The following is an 11,274-nucleotide window of genomic DNA, read 5'->3' on the forward strand; positions in this document are numbered from 1 at the left end:
AGTATCAACTGCTTGTAGAGAGGTCTGGCTCTCACTTAGTATGGAAGAGGCGCCAGGCATTGCAGTACGTGGTTTTCCAACTTCTTGTTGTATTCAAAAACATTGCAGGGAATTGGTTGCTTTCCCCAAGGCCAACTATGAGGATTAATTATGTTGACACAGTTTGGGATTTCCATAACCTCAGTCTAGGGTTATATGGTAGAAGACATGGTAGTCATTTAAGGCTTCACTCAGCTTTGTTCTGGCCCTGTTTGTGTACAGGCACATACACTCTCCTCACTAGGTGCTTTGTATGTCATCTGGGGGCGGGAGGTCTGGAAAATGTGGATGAGGAATGTATAAAAAGGGGAGGGGGCTCAAAGGAAACAGGAAGCTGGGGATTCCTCTTGGGTCACAGCAGCCATCAAAGGAGGAGCCATGAGAAACTGGGCTCTGAGTGTGTAGTGGATATCCCAACCCATGGGGGGAACGTGAGGCAGAAAGCCAGGTGAGGGTGTGGCGGGAGTAGAGAGAAAGGGAGGAAGGATGAGAGAGCGAGGGAGCACAAATAATTACCTCACACTGGAAAAGTGTAATTACTGATTGAGTATAAAATGACCAAGGCTTGGTCTCAGCAGAGGTGTGCTTGGAGTCATGTCGCCTGCCGATTTTCTTCCGGGTCCAGGGTAACTGTGCCATGGAGCAGAGTTAAAGGATGAGGGAAGCACAGAGCTGTCTTCATATGTGTCCCTTGAGGATGTCCTCTAAAGACTGGCTCTATGTGGTGTGAGAATATTACAAGTGCTACATGGAGAGTAAGCAACACAGAAGTGGTTTCTATCTTTCCTTGGACACAGAGCACCACAGGATAGTCATTTCTCTGTCTACATTAGGAATGTGTGACAGTGAACAGTTGGAACCCTTTAGGTGGCTCAGAGGGCTGCTGAAGTGCCCGCCTTGGTCCCTCGAGCATGAGAAACCCCATGTGCATGTGAAGAATACTCTGTGGTCATCTTTGTGACTGGTTGCCATTTTGATCTTGCAGCAAGAAGTCCAAACTTTCCTTGTCATTATAGCATTGGTCTCTGTGCCCTGGATGCTTCTGATTAAGCCATTTATTCTCAGAGCCAAGCACCAGAAATCTCAGGTAAGCGCTGGCTTTTAGTTTGCCCACAATGGATCATAGCACGCTCTTCTAGAAACGAAAGTCTTGGGTGGGGACAGAGTGGGGGACTTCCCTGCAAGACCTTGAGGAAGTCTTGGGGGTGAGGCTTGCCTCGAGAGTGTCTCCCTCAATAGACAGGGGCCCCTTTACTTCCAGCACAGCGATCCTCCATTTTCTAAACACCGTGAGTCTTGAGTTCTTCAGACTGTGAACAGGCTGTGTGTGTCGTACCTAGGTGTCACTGAAGATTTATAAGCATCCAGACTGTTTGTTTTATTGTTTAGACATGGGGGGATTTTATACTTTATTTTTTGTTTTTTAAAGAGTCTCACTATTTAGCATTGACTTGTCTGGTATTTATTATGTAGTCCAGGCTAGCCTCAACTCAAAGCAATCCTCCTGTCTCTGCCTCCCTAGTGCTAAGATTAGAGGCACATATTTTTGAAATAGGTATTAAAAGTTATTCTTCATGAATTTTTTTTCTGAATTATTTTTTTTTGTTTTTTTTTTTTTTACTTTTTAATTATACTTTATTTACTTTGTATCCCCCCCTCTAGTTCCCTCCCTCCTACCCTTCCAATCTCTCTCTTCCTCTCCCTTCTCCACACACTCCCCTCCCCAAGCCCACTGGTAGGGGAGGGTTTCTTTTTCTTCCTTCTGATCCTAGTCTGTTAGGTCCCATCAGGAGTAAAAATATGGAAGGCTTCACGAATTTGCGTGTCATCCTTGCGCAGGGGCCATGCTAATCTTCTCTGTATCGTTCCAATTTTAGTATATGTGCTGCCGAAGCGAGCACCTTCATAAATTTTTTAAGGTGGTTATTTTATCCCATGTTGCTATAGACTATCTTAGGAAACCCCCATAGCAGGCAAATTCAAACAAACCACTTTTAACTTATAAATAACTTTCTCCTACTGTTAATTATCAGTTTGAATCAATTTCTTTCTTTTGTCTCACCTGCCTTGAGCCCCTGGTGTACCCAGGGATCACCATAACCTAAAACAAATAGGCTTTAGGGAGATTTACCTCCTGGGGCACACTGGAGTCCAGCTGTACTGGGATGGCTCCCTGCTTTCTTCTGTTAGTGCAGAAGATACAGTGGACTGTGAAGATTGCAAATGCTTTAAATGGCTGGAGCATTAAATTCTACTTTTCTAAAATGTAAGGTGGATGTTAACCTCAACTTTTATGTATGTGGGGTCTGGAGAAAGAGAATGATGTAGCAAGACAGCTGAATAATCAGAGCATGATAGATGAGAGACACATGGCTAGCATTGAATGAGGGCCTTTATTTTGTAAATACTTTAATAACTCAGAGGCCATGCTCAATGCTGTCTTCCTCTCCTTGCTTGCTGACAGCTGCATTCTTTCACGATCCATGAGGATACTGTGGATGACATGGAGGGTGGCCACGCAAGCACCTCTGTTAAGAAGACTGCAGGTGCCCATGGGACTAAGGGCGACCACGACGAGGAGGTACGTGAGACCAGAGCACCAAAGGCTTCCAATCAGCTTACATAGAGTCTAGAATTGGGATATAACCTTTACAGTGACAAGGTTGTGGACACTGTCCTTTCTGAATGATCTCAGGCATGAGCTGGAGGGTCTGGAGGCCTCTGTCAGTCTCAGCCTTGATGCTCTTGAGTCAGCAGGTTTCAGAAAGCCCAGGGAATGGTGAGATCTAAGTGGATCAGGACAGGTAGTTAACAGTGAATTTGGCCAACTACTGCCATTATCTTTATGGGCATGTGGGTTCCACCCAGTCTATCCGTCCAGCAGCCTAGAGAGTCCCTTCAGATGAGAGTCTCATCCCCAAGCATCAGCAGCTCTTAGTGAGCCTGGTACTGGTACCATCTGTGGTGCCACAGCTTGTATCTAGCTTGAGGTATTAAAATAAGAAGTGGATTTCTGAGTACCCACCCTTTTCTCCAACCTAATCTATCTGGCTCTACAGTTTCTTTGTCCTCTGCCCCTGCCCTGTCTTGACCTGATTTCCTCATTTATGCCCTTCTCTGTTCCTATGTGAATTCATGTCCTCTCATCCTTCCCTGCCCCACCCAGTAGGGGCATTTCCCTAGAAAACACCTTAGCTGCCCATTTTTAAATGACCACTGAAGTCAGCCACACTCCTGCCCAGAGATTTGAGCTGGAGTGTTATTCTAACTCTGGAGAGGGAACTGGGTTCTTGGAGGGTACAAGCTACGAGTGGCTCCATTAGTGGGACTAATTATTAACAAGGGTTTTTATTAAGTGAGTGGATGGCCAGTTATAATTAATGGAAAATCTGAGTCATGAGACACTTCCCCAATGAGGTTCCATGTGCAGAGAGTGTAGCCTATGGTAGTGGCAATTGATACTGCCTCCTCGTCAGGATTGCTAGGATGTTTTAGAAGCCATCCTGTAAGGTTTGGGATTCAAGTCCCAGTCTGCCAAGGATGGCTTTTTTCCTGTTCTTCTGCTCTCCATCTATTTGTAGGTAGGTTTCACCACCTCCCTCATGAGCTGGTTATCTTGTTTGGACAACTTTAATCTCCATTCATAGACCTTTCCCCTCTGAGTATAACTATGCACAGGTCTCCCTTCCCAGGCAAACAGACCTGGCCTTCTTCCCTCCAAATGTGGTTCTCATCTCATCATCAGGAGTTAGCTAAATCCAAGGTCAAAGGCACGATCTCCTCATCCCCTGTGGTACCACATCTACTGACATACCAAGTATAGGATTGGGAATCTCTAGAACTGCTCCCACTGCAGACCAGCTAGCCACGAAGTGGCTGAACTCTTTGAATGCATTCAGATTCGGTCATCTGGAGAACAACTCATAGAGCATGCTATTCAATAGTGATTTTTTTTGAACTAGCAAGAGGATGCAAGTCAGAACCTGCCAAAGGCAGAAGCCCATGGAGCACAATTATGAATGGGAGGGTCCCGATTATGCAGCTTTTTTGTGCCCGTAAGGTCACATTACTGCCCCAGTATTGATGTGGGACAGTATACATACTGGATACGGCTAGCCCAGGAAGCCCAGTGCCCCAGGTTTTCCTGGGGTTGCATTGTCATCAACATGATTGATGAGGTGTGACCTCCAGTTGCCTTCTGGCCTTGGAGAACCATCCCAGCTCTCTGACCACATAGGTGGACTTTCTGGTGTGTGCACATCCTCAGGGATCCACTGTGAGTAACACACATACTCCCTGGGGAAGGCTGAGGATCCAGACATTACTTCCTGGAATCCAGGAAAAAGCCAGACCTGTATGGGGTAAGACGAACTCTTCGTACTCCTTGATTCTGCCCATTCACTCTCCCTACACAGCCTGCTTTACCTCTTAACTGGTTCCCCTCTCTGAATTGAGAGGCATTAGTTTTTGTCTTTTTTCCATATCCCCAAAGTGCTTGACCACAGCCCCGCTCCTTCTCAGATGGTCTCCATCCAGGCCTCCCTGACTGCAGCTATGACTTCTCCAGCCTCTTCACTTTGTTTCAGTGTTTCTCATATTTGAATAGAGAGAATGGGAAACCAAAACTGGAAGCTCCTCTTTCTGTGACCTCTCAGCATAGAGAGATCTACTGACCTCTATTTCTGCTTCTGTGATCTCACCTGTAGATCTACAAGATCCTAGGGATCCATTTCTAGTTTGGTCTTTTCTTCTAAGCCCTAGTCCCATGTCAAGAACTCCCTGTCAGATGCTTCTTCTTGTGTAGCTCACTGTCACCCCAAGCTTAGCCTCTGTGAGCCAGCTGCCCTCTCCTCTAATTCTGCAGTTGTCAGTGCCATCCTTGACAGCTACTTAGGTTCAAGCACCTCAGAGTCCTGTATGACCCTGATGCCGGCTGGGTAGGAGGCCTTCCTTATAATCCCTCAGTCCTCTGTGCATCATCTGGTCTCCATGCTGTGGTGTGGCAGCTGCCTTTTTGCATATTCTCTCTACTAAGGTGTGAGTTTCCTGAGGGATGCTCACGCTTGTTGCTCCCGAGTCGGCAGAAAGTAACGATCAGTAAGGTGTCTCCTCCTTCTTCTCCTCCTTCCTGCATTGCTGGTCTTACCCCCTGGGGAGCTGTCTGATCCATTGTGCTTCCAGACTAATCCTTAGCCATGTTTCCATTCTTTCTGTCTCCTTCTACTCAGCCATTCCTTCTGGCTTATTGTTGACTTCTAGCTGCTCTTTTGCCTCTTCCTCATCTCACCTTCCTCATCACCACCCACACTCTGTGTGCTGTTTCTCACCTAAACAAGCCCTGATTTCTGAGAGATTCATTTTCCTTCTGACATTGGACTCAGCAATAGTGCAAACCACCTGGATTTTTCTTCCAAGGTCAGTTTCCTTTTGGAAACTACATTTCCCCATCTTTACCCATGCTTCATGCCTCAGCATAAATCCACCTCCTCTCCTCAGCCCAGCTCTTACAGCTCCTTTCAGTTGTTGCTAGCAAATGGTGTCATATACTCCTCCTGTTTCCTCAAGTAAATTAATGTGTACCTCCCCAAGTTAGGCTAGAAGTTTCCTAAAACCCATCCCTCAATCACCTGTGTATCAGGTATGATCCTTTTCCTATAATAGAGAGCACAGAGGGAAGACGGATAATGGGAACTGGATCACAGGGAGCAAGGCTAAGATCTAGTGCTCCCCAGTTACGGGGTTGCCAGCCAGCGGGAGCAAGGACCCTGATGAGATGCCGTTCTACTCTGTTACCCTGTTACGGCAGCCTGAGGAGACCCGTCCTTGACTTTGACACAGAAAAGAATTCCAGAATGAGCCACTATGAAGTCTAGTTGCAGTTTATGAAAACAGAAAGAGAGGGCTCAGGGGAAGATTAAAGCATACTCAAGATTATCAATGGGCTTCTCAAAGGAGAGACATTTTTAACATGGAGTTTAAGCACAGGAGCTAAGAGAAGCAGACCCTTAGGGAGAGAATAAGCCATTTCCAAGTGCGAGTGTGGGTGTTTCGAGGGAGAGTCACAATTAACAGCTGTTTGCCCTGGCCGTACATACAATTTTGGTGGCGCACAGGTTGTATTGTAAAGGGTTCTTGGCACCTTTTACTCCAATCCTGCCTTTCTGGTGAGGTTGCAGAGTAGCTCCAAAGCTGTGTTGGAGGATTCTATAACTAATAAGCCACGAGGATTGTACAAAGGGTTTAGCATGCTGTTTGCTGTAGATGGGTATTCTGGTGAGATTTCTGGAAAATTGTAGGTTTGCAGCTGATAAGCAAATATTGGTAGAATTCTTGACTCTCGCTGGGTGAGGGACTCCTTTCCCTTCCATGCCCCATAACTGCCCTTTCCATCCTGCCCCAGGGTGACTCTGGCTGATGGCAATCTATGATATAGTTTATAACTAACTGAAAGACAGGAGCTTAAAGCCCCCAATTACCCTGATATGATACGTATTTATTACATGCATTGAAATATATTGTACCCTGTAAATATGTAGTTATTACTGTAATAAAAAAGAAAATTAGATTTTAACCTTCTCATTATAAAAGGAAGAGAGAAGGGAGAGAAAGAACTTAATGAAGTAAGACAGCAAATGTTCTGTCACAGTTTAACTTTGGAGACATCTTTGTCCACCAAGCCATCCACACCATTGAGTATTGCCTGGGCTGCATCTCCAACACAGCCTCGTACCTTCGGCTCTGGGCCCTCAGCTTGGCTCATGCAGGTGAGTGTACACCCTGGGAGTGGGGGGCCAGGGGCTGGTGATCGTACCACCCACAGAACAGGCTTACTGTACTCATAAGTGAGAGTGCATTCTCCGGGTCATTTGTAGTATGTTTACCAGAAAATGACTGTTTAATAGGTGTTTCCTTTCTAGTCTTTTGTCTTTCTAGTCCTTTAGCAATTTACTAGTTTCCACGCTTCTGAATTTATGTGACAAGAATCTTCGCGTGGGCCTGGCATGACAAAATGGCTGGGTGGCTTCAGCCAAACCTGATTTTCTTAATGGTCTGGAGGCTGGGAGTTTGAGACTGGAAGCTGCCAGTGTGGTTGGGCTCAGGTGAAAGCCTGCTTTCAAACATCCTCACACAGAGGTGTGGGGGAGTGAGAACTGAGATGTGTGAGTGAATAAGCCCTTAAATTCCCTAATCCCGTAGCAAAGGGGCCACTCTCATATTTCTAATTACCTCCCCCCCCAAGTCCTTGTCTCCATATACTGTGACATTGAAGCTTCAGATCTCAACATATGAACATAGAGAGGGCTACAAACAAACTATGCTTTATGCATTCTTTTGGGTTTAGCTTTTTTGTGCCTATCTTGTTCTTCAGATTTGTTCCTTTTACTGCCCATAGCTCTAATTGGCTTATTTTCCTTGGCAATCAGTGTGCCACTGACTATTTACCTAGTTGCTCTTGTTGGAAGCCCAGCCACTGTGATCAAAGCTGTGGCAGATGAGCTCCTGTATGACCTCAGAGGTACCTTCGGATCTGAGGTGATGAGGGTGATGTGTATTGAGCAGACACCCCTGGTGGCTGAGGATGTCCCACTTGCTCCCACAGAGCTGTCTGAGGTGCTCTGGACCATGGTGATGAGTGTCGGCCTTCGCCTTCGAGGCTGGGGAGGGCTCATTGGGGTCTTCATCATTTTCGCCTTCTTCGCCGTCCTCACAGTCGCCATCCTGCTCGTCATGGAGGGGCTCTCAGCCTTTCTGCATGCACTCCGGCTGCACTGGTGAGCTTGTCCTCTGGGAGCTCTGGGCTGTTGGGGAAGGGCCGGCAGCAGGGCTGGCTGCCTGACCAGAGCCACAATGTGGCTACATTTTTGGAACCTCAGTTTAGCCATCTGTTTCTGTAGAATGCATGGTGTAACATATGTTCACAAGTATGCAGCTGTGCTGGCTGCCCTGGAATGTAGCTTTCATTCGCTCTCAGTGTTTTTTTTGTTATTACCTCTGGCTTCAAAATAAGTCAGCTGACAGATCTGAAACAGGGTTGTAGAAAGCATGTGGCTGGGGGTGCTTGGCTGTTGTGTTTGCCGAGGGCAGGAGCTGCAGCAATAGAACAAGCCACTGAACTCTTCAGAGGAAACAGAGGGTAGCCCTGGAAGCCTTTGACATTCAAGATAAACCCAGAGACTGCTGGTGACACTAGATTGAGGGTGCTGTGTTGTTAGAGCCACCCTGACCATTCCCAGCACACACTGGGGCTGCTATTGTTAGGAAACTTCATTTCTTTTTCATTTTATGTTCATGAGTGTTTTGCCTGCATGTGCAGTATCTGTGGAAGCCAGACTACTGCATCAGATACGTTGGGACTGGAGTCATATAAACTTGTGAGCTGCCATGTGGGTGCTGGGAATCAAACCCAGGCGCTCCGGAAGAGCAGCCAGTTCTTTTAAATGCTGAGCCATCTCTCCAGCCCTTTTTATGTTTACATACTGAGCGGAGAAAATTGGAGCATCTCCTGTCTCCATGCTAACATTTCCCCCCACTGCATGAGGTATTTGCCACTCTAACATCACAAAACAGAAATGCTCATGGGTGACATTGATTATGAAGTAAATTTAAAAAAAATACCGGCTAGTCTTATTGCAACTTGATATGCCACGTTTGGTTGATATTCCTGGGAGGCCTGCCCTTTTCTGAAGGGAAATGGAGAAGTGGATGGGGGGAGGCGTGGGAGGAGAGGATGGAGGGGAATCTGCAGTGGAATATAGTATATGTGTGAGAGAGAAACAGGCTGAGCTTCTGTTCACTCTGTGCTAGCGGGGACCCCACAACTGGTAGTCAGGGTGGAGATTGGAAGCAGCTCGAAACTGCGTGAAGGAAGAGCTGTTGCCACATGTACTATGATTATCAGATAGTGCACGGAGGAGACTGACAGGAAGGAACTGCAGAAGTTCATGATGTGGGGGAGGTGTGTGCTGTGGCCTGGGAAGCCTGAGGAAGAGAGGAGGGAGGTTAGAGGGAGGCTTACAAAGTCATCTGATTCCCATGGTGCTCTGCGCCTTGCTCTACCTGGCAGCCTCTGACATTTCAATCTACTTCTTTTGCTTTCCCCCATCTTCACAGGGTGGAATTTCAGAACAAGTTCTACGAGGGGGCAGGCTCCAAGTTCTCCCCCTTCTCCTTTAAGCACATCCTGGAAGGGGCGACTGAAGAGTAGACCTGTCTGCATCGCCGCCGGTGCCAGTGCCAGCTGAAGAGGGTCACTCTTATCTCCGATGTCAGCCCAGGCCGGCTGTCCCATGCCTACAGCCCTTCTTTGCTACCTGAAGTATGAGGCTGTGCAAGGCGTGGCATGTGACAGGATTTAGCCACCTATCTGAGGGGCTACTCTGGTGAAACATTTGGACTTCCTGTGTAGTCTTTGTAATTAAATACTAAAATAACTGGGAGATGGAGGTGGGGTTGGGGGAGGGGACACTAGCCCACTATCTCCTGCAATAGTTTATTTTTAATTTTACTTTATATCTGTTTTGAAACAAGGTCTCATTTGAGCTCTAACTGTCCTGGAAACAACATTGTAGCCAAGGATGGCCTTGACCTCCAGTTCCTCCTGCCCCTATATCCCAGTTGCTGAGGTCACAGGAGGGAGCCTCCACACATGGATCTCCTGCCGCATTTCAAGTGTTATAATCACAAAATTAAATGTCTGCTTTATTCACTGCTTCTTTAAGTTGTCGTTATTCAAAATTAATCCATAACATTTAGTATCGGCAGTTAGAGACCAACACTGGACAATGAAGTTACACAGCGTAATCCGGGGGAAGGATCGAGTTTATGTTTTTCCTGCATTTCTGCCTTGTCTGGGGCTTATCATTATAAGCTTAGGGACTCTCCCAAACATTGTCAGCCCAGACGAGGAAACACAGCTAATGTGCTCTGTGGAGAGGGAGGCCCAGCCCCTGCTCTCTGCATCACTAAGTCCTGAGAAATGAAATGTGACAGCATGACATCATTCTTGGGGCTTAAATGTCACCACACACTGTGCTGGAGTAACTGGAGAAGGAGATGCAGGCACTTAGCCGGGTTCTGGAAACAGTACACAAGGAAGGAGACTGCCTTATAGCTGGGTTCCTTACCCTCTGTGTCTGAGAGCCCAGAACCAGTTTCTTAGGACCTGGTAGACTGTTGTCTGAATGACCTGAACCCAGGTGATCTGCTGACTCTCATAACTACAGGGGTAGGACCAAGAGTAAGCCACATTCTTGTAATACTTCACAGTTGACCAAGACCTTTCTACCTAAAGAGCTGATCATATTAAAAGTTACCTTTTAGATGGGAGTGTGCTTATGTGTATTTGCGTGTGTGAGTGCAGGCACTTGTGTGCCATGACACATGGAGGACAACTTTCCATGCCATTGTGTTCACCAGGTTAGCTGACTGGCGAGCTTGCAGGGATGCGCCTATCCCTGACTCCCATCTTGCTATAGGAGTAGTGGGATTACAGACTCATATCACTGTGTCTCGCTTTTACATAGCTTCTGAGGATTTGAACTCAGGTCCTCCTGCTTGCATTATGAGCACTTTATCCACTCGATGTCTCCCTGTCTTGGGACTCTTATTTTTTAGACCCTGCTTGCTATGTCAAGATTGACTGGAGTTGAAGCGATGCCCAGACCTAAAAGGAAGTGGCCATGCCCCTTCTTGTCTGGTTCTCAACCTGGCCAGGAATTTGAGGTCTTTTTTCTTTCTTTCTTGACAGGGTTTCTCTGTGTAGTCTTGGCTGTCCTGGACTCACTTTGTAGACCAGGCTAGACTTAAACCCACAGAGATCCACCTGCATCTGCCTCCCAGAGTACTGGAATCATGTATGCCACTGCGCTCAGCGGGCCTGTCTTTTAAACTATTCACTTGTGATGGTTGAATCAGAGGATGATAATTGATGTTTGCATTTGAATGCTAGCTATGACACCTCATCATGTGCATCACTGGACAAGAAATAGAGTTATTCCGCCTGCCAAGTACATACAAGCCTCTCCACCTCTCCGGACTGTAAAGGGGATTGAAGACCTGGGCTACTTCTGACACACTCAAGCTGAAGACCGCTGACAGATCAGACCATCTGTAAGTGCCTCTACCTCTCCTGCTGCTGTGAGCACCAGGGAGTTTTAAGGTTCTCATCTTGCTGGTGTTCTTCACATCCATCTAAAGAATGCATCCCACATAGATGGCGCAAGGCACCCCAACTCT

At 46.8% G+C, this 11,274-nt stretch overlaps 1 protein-coding gene and 1 non-coding gene across 3 annotated transcripts in view; one reads left to right on the top strand and one right to left on the bottom strand.

Annotated features, from left to right (window-relative positions):
• Atp6v0a4 (ATPase H+ transporting V0 subunit a4) overlaps positions 1-9,739 on the top strand; it is a 77,960-nt gene extending 68,221 nt beyond the window's left edge. For both annotated transcript variants that reach the window (XM_055602050.1, XM_055602051.1), the window contains exons 17-21: positions 1,025-1,126; positions 2,504-2,620; positions 6,686-6,803; positions 7,640-7,811; positions 9,151-9,739. In XM_055602050.1, the coding sequence (XP_055458025.1) occupies positions 1,025-1,126; positions 2,504-2,620; positions 6,686-6,803; positions 7,640-7,811; positions 9,151-9,244 (603 nt within the window). In that variant the 3' untranslated portion in view covers positions 9,245-9,739. The remainder of the gene's footprint in view (positions 1-1,024; positions 1,127-2,503; positions 2,621-6,685; positions 6,804-7,639; positions 7,812-9,150) is intronic.
• LOC129672651 (U6 spliceosomal RNA) lies at positions 1,834-1,940 on the bottom strand. The gene has a single exon (XR_008719533.1). It is a non-coding gene; the product is annotated as a U6 spliceosomal RNA (small nuclear RNA).
• Positions 9,740-11,274: the final 1,535 nt, after the last annotated feature.

Source organism: Psammomys obesus, unplaced genomic scaffold (genome assembly GCF_907164565.1).
Source record: "Psammomys obesus unplaced genomic scaffold, mPsaObe1.curated_primary_1811, whole genome shotgun sequence".
NCBI classification, from domain to species: Eukaryota; Metazoa; Chordata; class Mammalia; order Rodentia; family Muridae; genus Psammomys; species Psammomys obesus.